The sequence below is a fragment of the Staurois parvus genome, unplaced genomic scaffold (assembly GCF_062004578.1).
Source record: "Staurois parvus isolate SC_StPar_1 unplaced genomic scaffold, SC_StPar_1.0 ptg001362l, whole genome shotgun sequence".
NCBI lineage: Eukaryota > Metazoa > Chordata > Amphibia > Anura > Ranidae > Staurois > Staurois parvus.
This window is the reverse complement of record NW_028319158.1, coordinates 77,501-100,963: the sequence shown is the minus strand read 5'-3', so window position 1 is coordinate 100,963 and position 23,463 is coordinate 77,501. Positions and strand designations below refer to the sequence as shown.

General features: G+C 46.5%; 1 protein-coding gene across 2 annotated transcripts in view; it reads right to left on the bottom strand.

The window, feature by feature from the left end:
- The window catches only part of TDP1 (tyrosyl-DNA phosphodiesterase 1), a 207,973-nt gene that overhangs the window by 157,440 nt on the left and 27,070 nt on the right, over positions 1–23,463 (bottom strand). For both annotated transcript variants that reach the window (XR_016308296.1, XM_089661659.1), the window contains exons 5-8: positions 23,058–23,154; positions 13,204–13,238; positions 10,882–10,974; positions 627–797 (exon numbers count right to left, since the gene is read on the bottom strand). Coding sequence is in view for 1 of the 2 variants with exons in the window: in XM_089661659.1 (XP_089517785.1) it covers positions 627–797; positions 10,882–10,974; positions 13,204–13,238; positions 23,058–23,154 (396 nt within the window). In the remaining variant the exon portion in view is untranslated. The remainder of the gene's footprint in view (positions 1–626; positions 798–10,881; positions 10,975–13,203; positions 13,239–23,057; positions 23,155–23,463) is intronic.

Sequence of the window (23,463 nt, the reverse complement as noted above, 5' to 3'; positions counted from 1 at the left end):
GTGAACATCGACGGTCAGCTGCTCAGCACAGGCACCATTCAGAGAATGTGTTGCATTTTTTTTTTAATGAGTGTAAAGCGTTTCCTGATTGGATGAGGTGTGGTGGTGATGTCACACCCTCCACCACATCCAATCAGAGAATTCTTTGGATTGATTCAGAAAATGCTAAGCATTTTCTGAATTGTACCTGTGGCAAACGGCCGTCGTCCTGTGTTCAGAATGCAGCAAGGCAGACGCTGAGTTGTAAAATCAAAGCAAGCCATTTCAGTACAGGAGAGGCGTCTAAACAATTGTGCGAAACTGAAGGGGAGGCCGGAGTTTGTATTTTATGACTACTGACAGACTACATCAAATACAGAGGGTATAGAAAAGAAAATCGCCCACCTTCAAAATAATTACTATGTGTTGCTTTGCAGCCTGAAACAAAGACAGACACAGTTTTTGTTTCATACATTTTGATGCAAAGCAACTAAATGTGATTATTTTAAAGGGGGGTGATTCTTTTCTATACCCACTGTATGTCATTTTGGGATTTTGTCCAGAGTTTCAATGAGTTGAGCTACAGTATGCAATCATTAGGAATATAGAAGGTTCAGGAGCTTTAGAGAAAAGACGGGGGTGAAGACCTGGTCTCTGACAAATCATGCTGTTTGATGATCTCAATCCATTCACGTAGGCTTGGGGAGTTGTATGACGCCAGGTACGCCATGAGGTCAGACCTGAAGTTGGTGATGGATTCTCCCGCTAGAGAAGATGAACCTTCTGGCAGCTTAGGATATACTGGACTCAACCAGATCCTAAAAAACATAAAAGGATGGTTCAATAAAACAGCTTCCAGGTCTTCCATGAAAACAGAAAATGAATCAACTGCAGCTCTCGTCAGTTTAATATAATTAAAGGTCATGGCTCATGAGCGAGTCAGCCCGTCAGCAACAGGATCTCTAACAAACCACTTACCTGTTCTACTGGAGTTGCCCCCTCGCCAAGTGCTCCCTTACCAACCGGGCCAGTGATCCGTCACTCCCTCGCTGCCCCCCCCAGTGTTCTCGGTCAGCGAGGACTCAACTCCATAGAGGTCAGAGTAAGCCACATCCAGGTAATTCTGCAGCTGGCAAAGTGTCATCAGCACCAGAATCGCCCGCATGACATCAGCCTAATGTCAGCTGATCTATTTGATACATATGTGCAAAAGTACAAAAGTGATGCATACAGTAAAAGGAACTCATGTTTTGATTTTATGAAAGTGTATTTCTAGCCGAAAACTGATATGGGTGGAAACAGAGCCAGGTTGAAGGGTGATGCAAACTAATCCACTCCCACGGCTTCAATTACCACCTCTATGCCGACGACACACAAATTTACCTCTCCACCCCCCACCTCACCCCCTCACTCTCTGCCCGCATCGCCCACCTCCTAAATGACATATCAGACTGGATGTCACTCCATTTCCTCAAACTTAACCTGTCCAAAACCGAGCTCCTGGTCTCCCTCCCCCCCCATCCTCTCCATCACTACTAACAACGCCACCATCACTCCCACCCCACATGCCAAAGTCCTGGGTGTCACCCTGGACTCCCACCTCTCCTTCCAACCCCACATCCAACTGCTATCTAGATCTTGCAGGCTCCACCTCCGCAACATCTCCAAGATACACACATTCCTCACCCCAGACACCACCAAACAACTCGTACACTCCCTCATCATCTCACGCCTGGACTACTGCAACTCTCTCCTCACTGGCCTACCCAAACGAACGCTATCCCCACTCCAGTCTATCCTGAACTCAGCAGCGAGACTCATCCACCTCACCAACCGCTCCACATCCGCCAACCCCCTCTGCCAATCCCTTCACTGGCTCCCGATTGCCCAACGCATCAAGTTCAAGCTGCTAACCCTGACCTACAAAGCCATTCACAACGCCGCCCCAAACTACATAACTGACCTGATACCCAAATACTACCCTACCCGTGCCCTTCGCTCCTCACAGGACTCCTACTCTCTAGCTCCCTGGTCTCCTCCTCCCATGCCCGACTGCAGGATTTCTCCAGGACCTCCCCCATCCTCTGGAATTCCCTACCCCAATCCATCAGACTGTCACCTACCCTCATCACCTTCAGGCGCACCCCGAAAACCCTCCTCTTCAGGGAAGCCTACCCCACCCTCACCTAACAACTGACCTCCTCCACTCCTCCTACCACTCCATCCCCCACAGCCATTTCCTCCTGTACCACTATCCCCCCCTCCTAGATTGTAAGCTCCAAGGAGCAGGGCCCTCAAACCCCTCGTTACTGTCTTGTCTCATGTTCTGTCCCCCTTGCTATTGTACAGCGCTGAGCATACCCTTTGGCGCTATATAAATACTGTATAATAATAATAATAATAATGTGATGACACTGGGAACATCCGTATGTTCACTTTAGTTCCTGAGGGATGGAGGCTACGAGGGGAAAAATGTAGCCACCCTGCCACAGGAACTGCTTTGCACTTAATTTGGCCGGATCAACAGGTTCCTCTATTAAAAGGACTATGGATCCGTATGCTCTACAAAGTTTCAGAAAGTGATTGTCCACATTATACAGCGAAGGAAATAAGTATTTGATCCCCGGCTGATTTTGAATGTTCGCCCCTCACAAAGAAATGATCGGTCTGAAAATCGAATGTTCGGTGTATTGTAACATTGAGAGACAGAATAGCAACAAAAAATTCAAAAAAAAAGAAATACATGTCTAACAAATGATGACTGATCTGCATGTTCATGAGGGAAATAAGGATTTGATCCCCTTCACAAAACATGACTTAGTACTTGGTGGCAAATCTCTTGTTGGCAATCACAGAGGTCAGATGTTTCCTGGAGTTGGCCCCCAGGTTTGCACACATCTCAGGAGGGATTTTGGCCCACTCCTCTTTTCATTAAGGTTTGGTGGCTGACATTTGGCAACTCGAAATTCTAGCTCCCTCCACAGATTTTCAATCGGATTAAGGTCTGGCGACTGGCTAGGGCACTCCAGGACCTTAATGTGCTTCTTCTTGAGCCACGCCTACCATTCGATTTTTAGACTTTGAACGTTTGCCCACTCACAAAGAAATGATCAGGCTAAAATTATTTAATCTATCAATTATGAATGAACACAGTGATTTATTGGTGCCAATCACTCATTGTGTTCATTCGGGGAGAGAAGGGGCTGGTGAATTTGAAATATTCACCAGACCCTTCCCCCTCTCTCCATCCTGAAGGATCCTATTGTGTGCTTGCAGCTGCCGGTGGGAATGAGAGGAGGGAAGCCGGCAACATTACAGGGGTGGGGAAACAGGTGGAAATGTATGGTGTACGGGGAGGGTGATGGGTGCACCGGGGTGGGGCAATTATTGTAACCGTTTCCCAGTATGACTCTCTCTGCAGCAGCTGAAAGCCAGCGGGAGGGAGAAGGAAGAAACCAGCTTTCAGCTGCTGCAGAGAAAGCCATACAGGGGATTGGTTCCAGTAATTGACCCCGCCATGCCAATCACCCTCCCTGCCCACATCGGATTCATCTAGCTGCCTGGGCACCTCTGCTGGCCTGGGCCCCGTAAAGGAGAACTGGTGGTACCCCCTTATCCACGATCCTGAATAGGAGGAGCGGACAGAGGTGCACTGTGTGTGTCTATGGACACACGCAACCCAGCTTTAGAGTGAGCCCCTACATATGCCCCCATAGCAAGTGGCTTGCTATGGGGTTATACAATGAATAGGAGGAGCGGACAGAGGTGGTGGAGGACCCCCAGAAGAGGAGAATCAGGACCATCATTGCACAGAGCAGTTGAGTTTATTATTTTCATTTTGAAAAGTCGGCTTTGCAAACACTATAACTGATCTTTGTGAAGGTAAAGGTTGGGAATGAAGCTGGACCAAAAGCAGGTATGCTGCAGTAGACTTCTCCAGCATGGATCAGGGATTTCTCTGGTCACCCTATTACTGTGATATACACTCACCGGCCAATTTATTAGGTCCACCTGTTCAATTGCTTAGTAACACAAATTGCTAATCAGCCAATCACATGGCAGCAACTCAATGCATTTAGACATCTAGATGTGGTGGAGACAACTTGCTGAAGTTCAAACCGAGCATCAGAATGGGGAAGAAAGGGGATTTGAGTGACTTTGAACATGGTATGGTTGTTGGTGCCAGATGGGCTGGTCTGAGTATTTCAAAAACTGGGATTTTTAGTCACAACCATCTCTAGGGTTTACAGAGAAAGGTCCAAAAAAGAGAAAATATCCAGTGAGGGGCAGTTGTGTGGACAAAAATGCCTTGTTGGTGTCAGAGGTCAGAGAAGAATGGGCATTCGCTTTCAGCTGCGACATTCATATAGTAGGGTCAGAATTTGGTGTAAACAACATGAAAGCATCCATCCTGCCTTGTATCAATGGTTCAGGCTGGTGGTGTCATGGTGTGGTGGATCCATCCTGCCTTGTATCAATGGTTCAGGCTGGTGGTGGTGGTGTCATGGTGTGGTGGATCCATCCTGCCTTGTATCAATGGTTCAGGCTGGTGGTGGTGGTGTCATGGTGTGGTGGATCCATCCTGCCTTGTATCAATGGTTCAGGCTGGTGGTGGTGGTGTCATGGTGTGGTGGATCCATCCTGCCTTGTATCAATGGTCCAGGCTGGTGGTGGTGGTGTCATGGTGTGGGGGATCCATCCTGCCTTGTATCAATGGTTCAGGCTGGTGGTGGTGGTGTCATGGTGTGGGGGATCCATCCTGCCTTGTATCAATGGTTCAGGCTGGTGGTGTCATGGTGTGGGGGATCCATCCTGCCTTGTATTAACGGTTCAGGCTGGTGGTGGTGTCATGGTGTGGTGGATCCAGCCTGCCTTGTATCAATGGTTCAGGCTGGTGGTGGTGTCATGGTGTGGTGGATCCATCCTGCCTTGTATCAATGGTTCAGGCTGGTGGTGGTGGTGTCATGGTGTGGTGGATCCATCCTGCCTTGTATCAATGGTTCAGGCTGGTGGTGGTGGTGATGTCATGGTGTGGTGGATCCATCCTGCCTTGTATCAATGGTTCAGGCTGGTGGTGGTGTTGTCATGGTGTGGTGGATCCAGCCTGCCTTGTATCAATGGTTCAGGCTGGTGGTGGTGATGTCATGGTGTGGTGGATCCATCCTGCCTTGTATCAATGGTTCAGGCTGGTGGTGGTGGTGATGTCATGGTGTGGTGGATCCATCCTGCCTTGTATCAATGGTTCAGGCTGGTGGTGGTGTTGTCATGGTGTGGTGGATCCAGCCTGCCTTGTATCAATGGTTCAGGCTGGTGGTGGTGATGTCATGGTGTGGTGGATCCATCCTGCTTTGTATCAATGGTTCAGGGTGGTGGTGTCATTATGTGCGGGATTTTTTTTGGCACTAGCAAGGAGTACCTATTAAAGTGACCGTTAAGTGCAGATGTTAGCTGGTTACATCTATACACAGTACCTAGCATCTCCTGCCCATACCATCACACCTCTTCACACGGGCTACAGAAGCCCCAAAACTAAGGACCCTTTTAAATGCAAATCTCAGCTTTCCTTCACTCCCAGACAGATGACACTGGAACGGATCCTGTGATTATAATAAAGGCAGTATCTCCCACTGAATTCCCACAAGTGGCCAGCAATGCCCCATTTACAGAACAGAAGCAGGCAAGAACCATCAATAACGTTTGCCAAAATCCTTTCAATGTAAGTGCCTGTACCTGAATATTTTTCCATATTTAGTTTAAAAATCTAAAAATGAATAAAAAGTCTAGAGAAGCGCTTTTCAATTCGTATCTGAGTATAGAAGAGCCTCAGCAGGAAATAACGATCAGATCCCAGTTCTATGATATGAAAGCCAAAGAGCTGCGAGACAAATCTGAACACGCAGGGAAAGCTAATGTGTCTGGGAATGGTGGGGAGAGCCGCTGGTACAGCAGGGGATGGTAAAAGCTTTTAGATGTGATGGAGGACAAAAAGGTCGCGGCGGATCACAGACAAGACAATGGTGCCGGCATGGGGGGGGGGGGGGGGGGAGGGATGCTGGCCTATGTCTCTCCATAAGAGCCCTCCGCTGAATGCCACCAGTACATGTATTGTGGAGTCACGCGTATCCTGCAGAAGATAAGGGCTTATGTAAGTGACAATTTATTATATTTAACTCTACATGTCTGTGAGAATGCAAAAGAAAATCTGAAGCAACAATTTCAAGTGGAAGTTCGCTCTACAATAAACAGCCATTTAATCGCATAGACCTGGATAAATGCATATCATGTTCGAAATCTGTCTATGCTCCGTCTGCGCAGCAATCAGCACTGGAAACCGCTTGCCATTTTCCAGTAACACCATACAGCTCAAGGTGGCTCCTTTCTATTGCAGAATCCTAAGGAGCCATCCTTGTATGTAGGGAGTAGAGTTGTGTCTCCATACACTGTGTGCATCAATAGAAACACACAGCCCCATAGCCTAGGACGGCAAGACACTCCCCCGCTACTCCCTCCTGTTCCCTTCTCCAAAGCTTACAGACTAAATAGATAAATAAAGTGCAGCGCTAAAGCATATCAAAAAAGTTCATTCTTAGAAATTCGTTGTCAAAAGTTCATAAGATGTCGCGATCAATACAATGGTGTACACAGCTAGAAGGATCCAGTGGAAATGACAGAAATGCGCACTCACCGACCGCGCATAGGAAATGCGCATTTGTGTGTTATAATCACAGGTATGGAGCTCCCTCAGGACGAGGTGTCATCAGGTGGTGATCTGCTAGGCTCACAGGACCTCCTTAGGATCAGGATTATAAACGGCCAGGTGAGGGCTCCCTAAAAGGAGGAACTGACAGCTTGTGACGCCTCATCGCCGCCCAGACCACGAGGAGGTCTGGCGGCCATTTTACTCTAGGTCAGTATTAGTATCTTTCACCTTGCACTTTCTGGCTGTTTGCCAGTTTTTTATACTGACCTGTCCTGCTATATGTGTTATCAAATAAACGTTTGAAATACTACACTATGGGCATTTTCCCGTTTTTTACCCCTTATTGAGGGGTTATCAGACTGGCAGACACAGCTGTATCTGGAGGAGGGAGCCCTCACCTGGCCGTTTATAATCCTGATCCTAAGGAGGTCCTGTGAGCCTAGCAGATCACCACCTGATGACACCTCGTCCTGAGGGAGCTCGATACCTGTGATTATAACACACAAATGCGCATTTCCTATGCGCGGTCGGTGAGTGCGCATTTCTGTCATTTCCACTGGATCCTTCTAGCTGTGTATACCATTGTATTGATCGCGACATCTTATGAACTTTTGACAACGAATTTCTAAGAATGAACTTTTTTGATATGCTTTAGCGCTGCACTTTATTTATCTATTTATACAGTCAAAGGAGGTTGTGATCCCCTCTTGTGCCATTAGCTGCTTACTCTCTCATTGATACTTTCTCTCACTTAATGAGCGCTCACTTTGTTTTATATATTTTAAAGCTTACAGACTGATTCCAGACTGAACTGTCCACTTGTTTAGGGAAGCGGCAATGAGAGAGCAAGAGCCAGCATGAATTTTGTAAACTGCAATTGCTGGGGTAAGAATTTTAAAGCGGAGCTCCACCCAAAAGGGGAAGTTCCACTTTAAGGACTGCTCCCCCGCTCCCCATTAAGGATTGGTACCTTTGGTAGGTGGGGGTACCCGAATTTGACAGGCACCCGCTCCCACTTCTGGTCCGATCGCCTAGGCCAGGGGTAGGCAACCTGTGGCTCTCTAGCTGTAGAACTACATCTCCCATGAGGCATTGCAACATTACAAAATTGACAGTTACAGCTATGACTTGCAGAGGCATGATGGAACTTGTAGTCCTGCAACAGCTGGCGAACCGCAGGTTGCCTACCCCTGGCCTAGGCGAGCGGAAGGTGTCCTCCTTTCCTCCCTCCCTGTAGACTTGTGGGTCCCAGAAGACCACAGGACCATTCACAGCTACTCGCGCATGCGCAGTGGGCATCCGGCTGTGAAGCCGCAAGCTGTCCCAGCCGGGTTACCACACTGAAGATGCCGGCCTCCTGGAACACAGGCTGTGGGGGACACACTACGGGACCGAGGGACAGGTAAGTGGCTATTTTTTAAAAGTCAGCAGCTACAGTTTTTGTAGCTGCTTACTTGCATTTTTTGACGGGTCGAGTGGAACTCCTCTTTAACCCCTCGCCCTACAGAGGATTTCCCCCACTTCCTGACCAGGCCAGTTTTTGCGATACGGCGCTGCGTTACTTTAACTAACAATTGCGCAGTCATGCAGCGCTGCACCCAAATGAAATTTGTGTCATTTTTTTCCCCACAAATGGAGCTTTCTTTCGGTGGTAGTTGATCACCTGTGCGGTTTTTTTCTTTTTTGCGCTATAAACAAAAAAAGACTGACAATTTTGAGAAAAAAAAAAATGATTTTTGACTTTCTGCTATAAAACACATCCAGTAAAAAAATTTTAAAAATAAATTTTCGTTATAAAATTTAGGCCAAAATGTATTCTGCTCCATGTCTTAGCAAAAAAAAAAATCCCAATATGTGTAAATTAATTGGTTTATGTGATTGTTATAGTATTTACAAATGGCGGTATAGATAATGGAATTTTTCTTTTTTTTAATATACTAGTAATGGCGACTTATAGCGGGACTGTGGCGGGCATTCTGACACTGGGGGGGAGCTGACTGTCAATGACATCCCCAGGGACACTAATACTAATATAAAGCACTGACACTGTACTAATGGTACTGGGCAGGAAGGGGTTAACATGTGGGGCCATCAAAGGGTTAACTGTGTACTGTGTGTGTGTTTTACTGTGTAAGAATGCTGCTATGCAGAGCAATACAAAGCAGCGTGCTAGAGCTGACAGGGGAGAGATCTCTATTGTTCACATACAGACCTCTCCCCCGTCAGTGTTCCTTGGCGATCGCCTGGTGTCGGCAGGGAATCTCTGTCCGGGACCCGGGGATCGACCGCTGTAGCTGCCAATGACACGCGTGCACCCCCTACCCGTAAATACAAAATCACACACACTATATATATATGAAACCACTAAACAGCTCATCCACTCCCTCATCATATCACGACTAGACTACTGCAACTCCCTCCTCACTGGCCTGCCTCGCCACAGGCTATCCCCGCTCCAGTCGATCCTGAATACGGCAACCAGACTCATTCACCTTTCCAACCGCTCTGTCTCCGCCACCCCCCTCTGCCAATCCCTCCACTGGCCTCCACTCAGTGTCCTCCACCCCTCTCTGCCAATCCCTCCACTGGCCTCCACTCAGTGTCCTCCACCCCCTCTGCCAATCCCTCCACTGGCTTCCACTCAGTGTCCTCCACCCCCCTCTGCCAATCCCTCCACTGGCCTCCACTCAGTGTCCTCCACCCCCCTCTGCCAATCCCTCCACTGGCCTCCACTCAGTGTCCTCCACCCCCCTCTGCCAATCCCTCCACTGGCCTCCACTCAGTGTCCTCCACCCCCCCTCTGCCAATCCCTCCACTGGCCTCCACTCAGTGTCCTCCACCCCTCTCTGCCAATCCCTCCACTGGCCTCCACTCAGTGTCCTCCACCCCCCTCTGCCAATCCCTCCACTGGCCTCCACTCAGTATCCTCCACCCCCTCTCTGCCAATCCCTCCACTGGCCTCCACTCAGTGTCCTCCACCCCCCTCTGCCAATCCCTCCACTGGCCTCCACTCAGTATCCTCCACCCCCCTCTGCCAATCCCTCCACTGGCTTCCGATTGCCCAACGGATCAAATTCAAAATCCTAACACTGACGTACAAATCCGTCCACCATACTGCCCCGAACTACATCACTGACCTAATATCCAAGTACCACCCAACACGCACACTCCGCTCCTCACAAGACCTCCTTCTCTCTAGTTCCCTGGTCTCCTCCTCCCATGCCCAGGACTTCTCCAGGGTGTCACCCATCCTCTGGAACTCCCTGCCCCAACCCATCAGATTATCACCTACTCTCCTCTCCTTTAGGCGCACCCTGAAAACCCACCTCTTCAGGGAAGCCTACCCCACCCCCTGCTAATTGCCGACCTCCTCCACTCTTCCTACCACCCCATCCCCCACAGCTATCTCCTCCTGTACCACCATCCCCTCCCTCCTAGATTGTAAGCTCCAAGGAGCAGGGCCCTCGATCCCCTCATGTTTTGCATTGTATTAGTATTGTTCTGTCACATGTTCTGTCCCCCTTTGTAATGTACAGTGCTGAGCCAACTATTGGCGCTTTATAAATACTGTATAATAATAATTAGATATATATAAATAATATACACACACACACATCTATCTATCTATCTCTCTATATACACACACACACGATTTTGCGCAGCCCTGCCACCCTGTAGCAGTAGTTCTGCTATAGGGCGGCCGGGAAGCGGATTACAAACTGCTTATTGGGGAATGTTTATTTCCTCGGTGCCCATCCTTTGACCTGAGGGCCACATGCAGCTCTTTAGTACATGATGTGCGGCCCTCAGACCCCAGCAGTCTGTAGTGGGAACATTGATTAGGGTAAAAGCATTGATTTCTACTAGCTTCGTGTAACATGTTGTCTTCTGCAGGATATCCCCAGCCAAAAATGTATCCTGTCCACACTCTCTGACCCCCTTTCCCTTTATTAGGTCCGCAGTCTCTGACAGTACTCTCAAGCGTTACATATATACTGAATTAGGTGTGGCCCTTTGGTGATGTCAAGGCTCGCATTTGAGGCCCCCTTTAGCTCATAAGTTGACAACCATTGCCTTTTTTTTTTACTGTACTCAGTGTGGCAAACTAAAAAATACTACTACTTTAACTAGTTCTGTTTTATTAATGCATCACTGCCTGACTGTATACTGATACCAGAGGTTATGGGACCTTGGATACATACCCCTGAGTCTTCTGGTACCAATCATCATGAATTAGATTGCTGGTATGGATGACCACCCGCAGACCCTCCTCATATAGCAGTAACATCATCTTCCTAGAAAAGGAAAAAAAAGCAGAAGATATATTCTCAAAAGAGCAGGGCCCTCGATCCCCTCATGTTTTGCATTGTATTAGTATTGTTCTGTCACATGTTCTGTCCCCCTCTGTAATGTACAGCGCTGAGCAAACTATTGGCGCTTTATAAATACTGTATAATAATAATAATAATATTGGAGTGTGGGCAGAAACCCACACAAACACAGGGAGACCATTCAAACTCCAAGTGCTTCAAGGTAGGAGTGCTAACCAATATACATACATATACACACACATAATATATATATAGCTTTTTTTCCCCCTCAAAAGACTAGGTGCAGATACTCCAATCTCTCCTGAGTCACCCTTTGTCTCCGCCCCTGACCTACCTCTGAGAACTGTTCCTGGTCTCTGCCCCCTATTCATCTCCTAGTACTGCCCCCCTTAGAGAATACAGAGCCAAGTATCATTTTGTGCTGTTGAGTAAATTGTATGGGATTGGTTAATTATTATAGATCCCCCTGCAATAATAAATCCTTTCCAGCAACAATAGACTGTCCCCCCAGAAACAAAATGCCCCCCAACACCCCCAGCAACAATAGACCTGCCCCAACAACAATAGACTCCTGCTGGCAACAGAAGATCCCCCAGCATCAATAGACCTTCTCCCCTAAACTGTAGAGCCCCCTAACAACATAAGAACCCCAGAGCAACAATACACTCCCCCCCACCAGCAAAAATAGACACCCCCCCACTAGCACGACACTTCAGCTACAATAGATCACCAGAAATCAACATCCATAGATCCTCCAGCACACACCAGACCCCTTGACTTTACATGCATTCTGTGCTGCGTTCCCACTGAAAAAAAAAAAAAAGGTATCTATACATAGATATCTATTTATAAATATCTATCTATCTATAGATATCCATCCATCCATCCATTATCTATCTATCTATCTATTAATCTATCTATTAATCTATCTATTATCTATCTATCTATCTATCTATTATCTATCTATCTATTATCTATCTATCTATCTATCTATTATCTATCTATCTATTATCTATCTATCAATCATCTATCTATTATCTATCTATCCATCCGTCTATCTATAGATATCCATCTATGTATGTATCTATAGATACATACATATATATATATATATATATATATATATATATATATATATATATATATATATATATATATATATATATATATAAAATCTCCATACACGTGGCTTTTTTTCCATCTGGAACTTGGTGGAACTCCGCTCCACCACTTCTGGCTCAGACCCTCTGCTCACCACTATCACCTGTAAACACAGAAGTCCGACTTCTGTGTTTACAAGTGACAGCCAGTCTCCCACGACTTCACAGATCGGATTTCCTGAGCGGATCTCATCAGTTGCAGGATGAGGACAAGGGAGATGCAGGGGCCCGGGGTGCAGTATGGATGCTGACACCCCCACTGGATGTTCTCCCTGTAAATGAGAGAGGTGGAGCCACCTACAGTGTGGGGAGGTACTAGAGCCAGATAGGTGCTCCAGCTTAATACAGCAACAAAAGTAAGACAAGTGGAAGATGGTAGAGCTTTTAAAGAGAGGGAGCTGATGGGAGAAGAATGGGGACAGTGAAGGTCAGAGCTGAAGAGGGGTAAAAGTAAGATGGAGGATGTAGATGGAAGCAGCTGTAGAAGAAGCCTGAACTCTGCAATGTATGAGTAGCGCACCCCTGAACACTGCACCGTGTACGTAGTGCACCCCTGAACACTGCACCGTGTACGTAGTGCACCCCTGAACACTGCACCGTGTACGTAGTGCACCCCTGAACACTGCACCGTGTACGTAGTGCACCCCTGAACACTGCACCGTGTATGTAGTGCACCCCTGAACACTGTACTGTGTATGTAGTGCACTCCATATATATACATACACATACATACACACACACACACACACACACACACACATACATATACACACACACACATATATGTGTGTGTGTTTTCCATGCATTTCAATGGCCCTGGTTAACACTAGAGCAGTCAGTTCCTGTCAGTTTCCGGTGCAGTAGAACATGCTGCATTTTTTCTGCACAGAACCATACTGGAACGTGGCAAACTGCATCAAAACTGCACCAGAACTGTGTGTGGTGTGAACTGTAAGCAAAAATGTACCCGTGTAATATGAACTGACCCTAAGGGAACATTTATCTTATCAAATAAACTATTTTGGAAACTTACGTGTGATGGGTCCCGAAAGCCATATCCAGCCTGGCCTGTAGGAAGATGAACATTACATTGTCACAAAAGGGAGATTGCACACAATACTAAAAAGAAAAGATCTTTATAAAGAAGAGGATATTTATGGCACATGCAAGTATTCATATCTAACACATAAATAAAAGCATTTCTATTTTGTATTATTTTTTCACATAAAAGGAAGTATCTGCAATTAACAGATTCTCCTTGAATCTCTCCTAAAACCATGAACGAGCCCACAACAACATTACTATACATTGTACACAGGACAAATAACCTTGCATGCGCTGCTTTTTATTGAATGCGTTTCCTGGAACAGTCCAAGAAGTCCACTTTTCAAGGATGCAGACAGTATGAGAACTTTATGTCATTTACACACAACACTACCACCTTACCAGACCTGAGCCCTACCCTGGACCCGCTGTCAGCCTCATTAATGGTTTCAGAAAGACGCTACATCTCTGCATACAGCACCAAACATGGAAGACTTCCAGTCCGGACGCTTTCCCCCCCTTCCGGTCCGGACACTTTCCCCCCCTTCCGGTCCGGACACTTTCTCCCCCCCTTCCGGTCCGGACACTTTCCCCCCCTTCCGGTCCGGACACTTTCTCCCCCCCTTCCGGTCCGGACACTTTCTCCCCCCCTTCCGGTCCGGACACTTCCTCCCCCCCTTCCAGTCCGGACACTTTCCTCCCCTTCCAGTCCGGACACTTTCCCCCCCCTTCCAGTCCGGACACTTTCCCCCCCCTTCCAGTCCGGACACTTTCCCCCCCCTTCCAGTCCGGACACTTTCCCCCCCCTTCCAGTCCGGACACTTTCCCCCCCCTTCCAGTCCGGACACTTTCCCCCCCTTCCTGTCCAGGCCAATTTTCAGCTTTCAGCGCTATCACACTTTGAATGACAATTGCGCGGTCATGCCACACTGTACCCATATGAATTTTGTAGCATTTGTTTTAGACAGATAAAACTTTATTTTGGTGGTATTTATTCACCGCTGGGATTGGTTTTTTTTCTTGCTATATAAATGAAAAAAAGTCCAAAAATTTTGAAAAAAAGTATTTTTCTTATACAATTTTGGAAATAAATAATCTTTCTTCACAAATCTTGGCCAAAAAGGTATTCAGTTATCTTTTTAGTAAAAAAAAACAAAAAAAACAAAAACAAATTAGTTTATAACCAAAAATTATAATTTAAAAAAAATGTTGTTTACATTTTTTTATTATTATTTATGGGTTTTTTTTTTTTTTTTTACATACTGTCACCCTAGCAGTACAATGTCACCATGGTGACACTGTACTACTTGTAGGGGGGTGATAAAGATTTTTTTTTTTTTTTTTTTACACAGATTGCTTTTACACTCATAAAGGCTGTAAAATCATTAATTTCTCCTCCCTGGCTGCATTCTTGCAGCCATTGAGAAATACTGTGCGAGCTGAGATTGGCCACAACTTGTCACATGGTACAAGGCTGTAGTGAATAACCCTGTATCATGTGATCTCTGTGATCATTCACAGATTTCACACGTAGTAAGCAATGATGTCAGAAGTGACATCTTGCGTACTACTCTTCATGTGATCACTGATTGGCCAATCAGTGATCACATGATCGGGACCTCGCACAGATATAAGAAGATATCTTTCAAGATATAAGGAGAATAAAACATCATAGTGGTCCGATTCATTTCTTGGAAAATTGTCGATTAAAGCCTAGTGTGCCAACCAGTGGCATCTCTAAGCAGCTGCGGGGGGGGTGCGCGCCTCACCAGGTGACACCTATCGCATGGGGTGACACTGGACCCGCTCCACGAAAAGTTTTAAAGCAAGCTGACGATCCCTGCTGGATGGATGGGATCTGCGGATTGAGCATAATGGATCGGAGTCCGATTCATTACGCTCCCCAATCCATAGATCTGATCCATCGTGCGGGGATCATCAGCTTGCCTTAAAACTTACCTTTTCGTGGAGAGATCAGTTAATCCCGTATAGGCTGCAAGCCAACGATCCCCGCAGGACAGATCGGATCTGCGGATTGGGGAGCAAAATGGATTGGACTTCGATCCATTATGCTCAATCCGCAGATCTGATCCATCCTGCGGGGATTGACGGTTTGCTTTAAAACGTACCATATCCTGGAGAGATCAGTCAACCCTGTATAGGTAGCAAGCCGATGATCCCCGCAGGATGGATCGGATCTTCGAACTGGGGAGCATAATGGATCTGACTCCATCCTGCGGAGTTCGTCAGAGAGGTGACACCAAGTGTTATCGCACCGGGTGACACCAACCCTAAGGACACCCTTGGTGCCAACCAAGACAGTGGGAGGCAACACTCTTTGGTGAGTGCACACCTGATAGGGGGGCACTGCACATATATTTATGTATTTACTCATTCTGCACAAGTTCTTCTCACAAAGTGATCATCTTCTGGACTGATTCATTTGGACTTTTTCTTTTGGAATATAATTATTATTATTGTAACTTCATTAATTATTCCTTTGTGTGGAAAATTTTATTTACTAATCTCTCTCTCTCTCTATATCTATTACTCTATCTATTATCTATCTATCTATTATCTATATATCTATTATCTATCTATCTATTATCTATCTATCTATCTATTATCTATCTATCTATCTATTATCTATCTATCTATCTATTATCTATCTATCATCTATCTATCTATCTATCTATCTATCTATTATCTATCTATCTATTATCTATCTATCTATTATCTATCTATCTATTATCTATCTATTATCTATCTATCTATTATCTATCTATCTATCTATTATCTATCTATCTATCTATCTATCTATCTATTATCTATCTATCTATTATCTATCTATCCATCTATCTATCTATCTATTATCTATCTATCTATTATCTATCTATCTATCTATCTATCTATCTATTATCTATCTATCTATCTATCTATTATCTATCTATCTCTCTATCTCTCTATCTATCTATCTATCTCTCTATCTATTATCTATCTATCTATCTATTATCTATCTATCTATCTATCTATCTATCTATCATCTATCTATCATCTATCTATCTATCTATCTATCATCTATCTATTATCTATCTATCTATCTATCTATTATCTATCTATCTATTATCTATCTATCTATCTATCTCTCTATCTATCTCTCTATCTATCTATTATCTATCTATTATCTATCTATTATCTATCTATTATCTATCTATCTATCTATCTATCTATCTATCATCCATCTCATTTTTTTTTCTTTAATAGAGTTTTTGCACTGAAATTGATATATGCGCCACCTGAATACTTCCTAAAGTGTTTTTTTTTTTTTTTTTTTTTTTTTTTTTTAAGTGGCAGCATAGTGGTTATACACAGACGTTATTCAATAGTAATAAGTATCACTTATTTATACATTCAGCGCAGTTTGTTGGTCATACACCTTTATCACTTTCACAGTTTGAGAAACACTGCTGTCTGACAATGTTGCAAATGGCGCTTGGTGCTGACGGCCGGCCCACCTGATCCGTGGAAGCGTCTGACGCTGTGTGAAAACACCCGCCGCAGCACCACACCCCTGATGAGCCGAGACAGCACGCCAGGGCACCTCGCACCTAGGCTGAGAAACGCTGCGGTATGACAATGTTGCAAAGGGCTCTTTCAAGGTTTCAACAAAGAGAATCTGCAAATGTTAAAAAAAACTTCCTTTTTATGTAAAAATATGAAAAACATAAATGCTTTTATTCATGTGTTAGAATTGAGCACTTGCATACCATGAATACTCCCCCCCTCCCCCCAGTGTCTTTCTATATATCGTTTTTTTTAAATGTAAAGGGGATAAAAGCATGCATGTGATTTCCCACTGTATTATTTCCCATTTTTCACTGAATGCACAAAATGCTCCCACAGAGCTTACACTGAACAGAACATTATAGACCTCCTTATAGGATTTACATCTTAAAGCATGACTCCGGTGGACCTTTCAGGTTAAACACAGGTCTGTACAGATTGATAAAGGCCCATCACGAGGAGAGAATGACATTGGTAACTGGTTCTATGCCCCGATCCTCATTATAAAACTACGTGCTGCTATTTAAAGGGCAGGTTCACCGAGAGCAACATGTTACACTGATATTTAACTAGTTGCCTACCGCAGATAGCCGAATGACGGCTGCACTGCGGCTGGCCAGTTCTGGGTGGACGTCATATGGGGGGGGGGGCGCGCACCCAGCGATCTCCGTGATCGCTGTGTCCTACGGACACAGCTGATCACGTGATGTGGTAAAAGGCCAATCACAGTGGCCTTTTACCACATGATCAGCCATGTCCAATGACACGCTGATCACAGGGAAATGCAAGTGCCGGTTCTCGGCTGCACTTTCCTCACGCTGTCAGATCGTGAGGAAAGTACTGCCAAGAACCGGCAGTTGTCAGAGCGAGGATCGGCACCGATCATCAGGGCACTGATGATCAGTGCCCTGATGATCGGAGCCCAGCAGTGCCACCCGCAAGTTCCGCCCACCTGTGCACAGTAGTGCGCCCTCTAGCTCCGCCCACCTGTGCCCAGCAGATCACCCACCTGTGCCCAGCAGTGCCCCCACCTGTGCCCAGCAGTGCCCCCACCTGTGCCACTCTGCAGTGTCACACACCTGTTCCCAGAAGTGCCACCTACCTGTGCCCAGAAGTGTTGCCCACCTGTGCCCACCCACCAGTGCTGCCCAGCAGTGCTGTCAGTCAGTGCCACCAGTCAGTGCCTAGTGGTTGTGCCAGTCAGTGCCCAGCAGTGATGCCAGTCAGTGCCGTCTATCAGTACCCATCATCAGTGCCGCCAATCAGTGCTGCATATTAGTGCCGCCTATCCGTGACACCTCATTAGTGCTGTCTATCAGTGCCGCCTATCCGTGCCACCTCATTAGTACTGCCTATCAGTGCCCTTTAGTGCTGCCTATCAGTGCCCATCAGTGCCGCCTATCAGTGCCCATCAGTGCTGCCTCATCAACGCACATCAGTGAAGGAGAAAAATTACCTGTTTGAAAAATTTTATAATAGAAACAAAGAAACTTTTTTTTTTTTTTAAATTTTTTGCACTTTTTTTATTTATAGCACAAAAAGTAAAGCGCCCAGTGGCGATTAAATACCACCAAAAGAAAGCTCTATTTGTGAGAAAAAAATGATCAAAATTTCATATGGGTACAATGTTGCATGACCGCGCAATTGTCAATCAAAGTGCGCCAGCGCTGAAAGCTGAAAATTGGCCTGGTAAGGAAGGGGGTAGAAGTGCCTGGGGGGCGAGGGGTTAAGGTATAATATGCAACATGTTTCAAAGGTCCAAACACCCTCAACCAACGATGTCACATTTAGCCACTTGCCTACCGGGCAACTTTTACCCCCTTCCTGCTCAGGCCAATGTCTAGCTTTCAGAGCTGTCACACTTTCAATGAAAATTGTACGGTCATGCAACACTGTACCCAAACATAATTTTTATCATTTTTTGAGACCGATAGTTTTCTTTTGGTGGTAATTTAATCACCACCGAGTTTTTTTTATTTGCTAAACAAACTAAAAAAGACAGAAAAGTTTGAAAAAAGTTTTTTCTTAGTTTCTGTTATACAATTTTGTAAATAAGTAATTTTTCTCCTTCATTGATGTGTGCTAATGAGGCTGCAGTGATGGGCACTGATAGGCGGCACTGATGGGCATTGACAAGCATCACTGGTGGGCATTGACAGACAACACTGCTGGGCACTGAAAGGCAGCAATAAAAGGCAGCACTGATGGGCACTATGTGGCATTGATGTGCACTGGTATGTGGCATTGATGTGCACTGATGGGCACTGGTATGTGGCATTGATGTGCACTGATGGGCACTGGTATGTGGCATTGATGTGCACTGATGGGCACTGGTATGTGGCATTGACAGGCATCACTGATGGGCACTGAAAGGCAGCATTGATATGGCACTGATACAGTATGTGGCATTGATGTGCACTGGTATGTGGCATCAATGTGCAGTGACAGGGGGCAATTATGGATACTGACAGGTGGCACTGATGGGGCTACACTGATCAGTGCCCTGATGATCAGTGCACATGTCCCCTCAGTGGAATGCCACTTATTGGCTCTCCTCATGTCAGCATGAGGAGAGGACTGCCGATAACCAGCATTTCCTATTTAGATGCGATCAGCTGTGATTGGACCACATGATAGAGCCTACAGTATGTCACCGACTCTTTACTGCGATCGGGTATCTGCTGTGTCCCAGAGACAAAGCGCACCACCGATCGCTGTGAGTCCCCAGGGGCGCGCATGCACAGCTAGAGTGAAAGGACATCATATGACGTCCTCCCAGAATGAGAGAACCACCGCCCGCCCATCATTTCCTTATATGGCGGGTGGGAGGCGGTTAAAGCTAAATTCCAAGAATTCAGCAGCTTTGCAAAAAGTGCAGACACACTATGAGTTAACTCCAATTAGGTGCATGTCGCCTTCAGGACTTATCTCTGTTACTTATATGTGACAGGTTTATTGCACTCCTGGAGGATACACTGGACACTTGAGGCTATGAGAGAGGAGAGAAGCACACAGAGCAGCTATGCCCACTTCTCCTCTCTGCTGCCCATTCACGGAAGCCTTTGTATTCACATAATACAAAGGCTTCTGTGAATGGGCCGAAGGAGGGGAAGGGCAGGCATAGCAGTTTCGGTAACTCTGCTCCTGAAGGAACTGAGAGCCACAATGAGCAGCGTTGGAGCTCTGGAAATTATATTCCTGGAGCAAAATAAACCTGTCAGATGTGAACAATAGAGGTAAGTCTACAAGGCGGCAGGCACCTCATTAGACTTAACTCATGGTATGCCTGGCATTCAGCTTTAAAATCAGTGCAGCTGTGCGGGGCATCACTGACACAGCCACTTCATTCATTCACAGAGATCTGTCAATGAATATATTTATCTCAGGTACTTATATAGCGCCATCAATGTACGCAGCACTTTACATATATATTGTACATTCACATCAGTCCCTCACCCTCAAGGGGTGTACAATCTAAGGTCCCTAACCCTCAAGGGGCGTACAATCTAAGGTCCCTAACCCTCAAGGGGCGTACAATCTAAGGTCCCTAACCCTCAAGGGGCGTACAATCTAAGGTCCCTAACCCTCAAGGGGCGTACAATCTAAGGTCCCTAACCCTCAAGGGGCGTACAATCTAAGGTCCCTAACCCTCAAGGGGCGTACAATCTAAGGTCCCTAACCCTCAAGGGGCGTACAATCTAAGGTCCCTAACCCTCAAGGGGTGTACAATCTAAGGTCCCTAACCCTCAAGGGGCGTACAATCTAAGGTCCCTAACCCTCAAGGGGCGTACAATCTAAGGTCCCTAACCCTCAAGGGGCGTACAATCTAAGGTCCCTAACCCTCAAGGGGGGGACAATCTAAGGTCCCTAACCCTCAAGGGGTGTACAATCTAAGGTCCCTAACCCTCAAGGGGCGTACAATCTAAGGTCCCTAACCCTCAAGGGGTGTACAATCTAAGGTCCCTAACCCTCAAGGGGCGTACAATCTAAGGTCCCTAACTCACATTCATACATACACATACTAGGGACAATTTAGACAGGAGCCAATTAACTTACCAGCATGTCTTTGGAGTGTGGGAGGAAACCAGAATTCGCATGTGATTGGAATGTGAATGCGGTGTGGTTCCTGTGCGAATCACATGCGGTATGCGCACAAGCGTGAACCTAGGCTAAAGACTACCAGTCTACCACAGTGACAGACAGGACAGGACTTGTAGTTCATTCAGACAGATTCCTGGCTGGCACAGCCATACCGATTTCAAATTGACAGCGGCTGCTGGGGGAAAAAAAAAAAGGAAAAAAAAAAAAAAAAGGGGTTTGACGGGAAGGTTTGGGGGACGGGGGCATTTGCACCATGATACACCCTAAATACGGGTGTAACATTGTGCAAAAGTTTGAGTTAGCCTTTTTTTTGTGTCCGCGGAAGTGCGAAAAACAAAAACCCGTAATTGAACAAAAAACGTGCTAGTGCAAAACACCAACAGGGACTGAGGTTTCCACATGGTCCGCCTAGCCAAAAGGCCTGGCGGACCCCTTTCCTTTTGCCTAGCCAAAGCCAGCCATCAAGTACTTGGTAAGGGGGCTCTCCCGAAGAGAGACCCCCTAGGGTCAGGGGAGGAAGGAACCAAAAGGCCACACATCCTCCCCCTAGACTTCAGGGTAGGCCCGAGGACCCACACCCTCCATCTGTGAGAAAAAAAAAAACACAAGTGAAAAGTGAAACACACGTGGGAAAAAAATAAATTAAATAAAGATTGAGTTAGCCTTTAACCCCTCGCCTACCAGGCACTTATACCCCCTTTACCAGGCCAATTTTCAGCTTTCAGCGCTGTTGCATTTTGATTGACAATTGCGCGGTCATGCAAGATTGTACCCATATGAAATTTTTATCATTTTTTTCTCACAAATAGAGCTTTCTTTTGGTGGTATTTAATCCCCGCTGGGCACTTTACTTTTTGCACTATAAGCAAAAAAAGTGCAAAAAATTAAAAAAAAAAAAAAATTTTTTTGTTTCTATTATAAAATTTTTCAAACAGGTAATTTTTCTCCTTCACTGATGTGCGTTGATGAGGCAGCACTGATGGGCACTGATAGGCGGCACGGATAGGCAGCACTAATGAGGTGTCACGGATAGGTGGCACTGATATGCGGCACTGATAGGTGACACTGATAATGGGTACTGATAGACAGCACTGCTGGGCACTGACTGGCGGCACTACTGGGCACTGACTGGTGGCACTGCTGGGCACTGACTGGCACAACCGCTGGGCACTGACTGGCAGCACTGCTGGGCACTGACTGGCAGCACTGCTGGGCACTGACTGGCAGCACTGCTGGGCTGCACTGATGGGCACTGGTGGGTGGCACTGGTGGGCATAGGTGGGTGGCGCTACTGGGCACAGGTAGTTGGCACTTCTAGGCACAGGTGAGGACACTGCTGGGTGGCACAGGTGGGCGCATTGCTGGGCACAGGTAGGTGGCACTTCTGGGCACAGGTGGTGACACTGCTGGGTGGCACAGGTGGGCGCATTGTTGGGCACAGGTGGGTAGCACTGCTGGGCACAGGTGGGCGGAACTTGTATGTGGCACAGGTGGGCACCGATCATCAGGGCACTGGTGATCAGTGACCCAGATGATCAGTGCCGATCCCCGCTCTGACAACTGCCGGTTTTCGGCAGTACTTTTCTCACTATCTGACAGCGTGAGGAAAGTGCAGCCGAGAACCGGCATTTGCATTTCCCGGTGATCAGCGTGTCATTGGACACCGCTGATCACATGGTAAAAGGCCGCTGTGATTGGCCTTTTACCACATCACGTGATCAGCTGTGTCCGTAGGACACAGCGATCACGGAGATCGCCGGATGCGCGCCCCCGGGGGGCACGCAGGAGAGCGCGTTCTGGGAGGACGTCATATGACGTCCACCCAGAACTGGCCGGCCGCAGTGCAGCCGTCATTCAGCTATCTATGGTCGGCAATTAGTTAAACACGTGAATGGGCCCATCAAAACAGTGCTTATTCTGTCATTGACATCATAACTGGGTCACTGTGCTTCTCTTTGCAATGCAAGAAGATTATGGGTGGTGGGAGGGGCCAGCACACTGTGAGAAGCTCACGGTGTGCAGTGAAATCCAGTCCAAGAGAGAGGCCGGTACAACTGTGCCAGACTGAAGGGAAGGCCGGAGGTCAGATGGAGAAAAACAAAGTATGGTAAAATGTAAAACAATCATATTACTAATCATCAAAACTATAATTATGGAGGAAATTGATGTCCTACACACCTGACACAGGCGGATGTGTTCATACGGGTGGGCAGCTTCATGTAGACGCGCTTTGGATTCCTGTTTCTCCCCGTGGACGATCAGTAGTGGTTTATTCCTGGAAATAGGAAGATACCAGCAGGGTGGATTTGTATCCATCATACAAGAAGTACACAGTTGTCACGATTCTCCATGAGCTCTGAGGGTAGATTCAGACCTGCGTCCAAGTCTGCCTTTACCCTGAAGCATGATCCGCATACAGATCGCACTTCAGAGGATACCGACAGGCAGTGAGGACCCCATTATTCATGTCAAATGTTTCGCAAACACGCGCACTGCACCTGGTGGTGGGGAAATTTGTGGAGCTTCCCCAATTGCTGGAGTGTGTAGAATTCTGCGGGCTTATAACCTGCCGATCGCTACATGC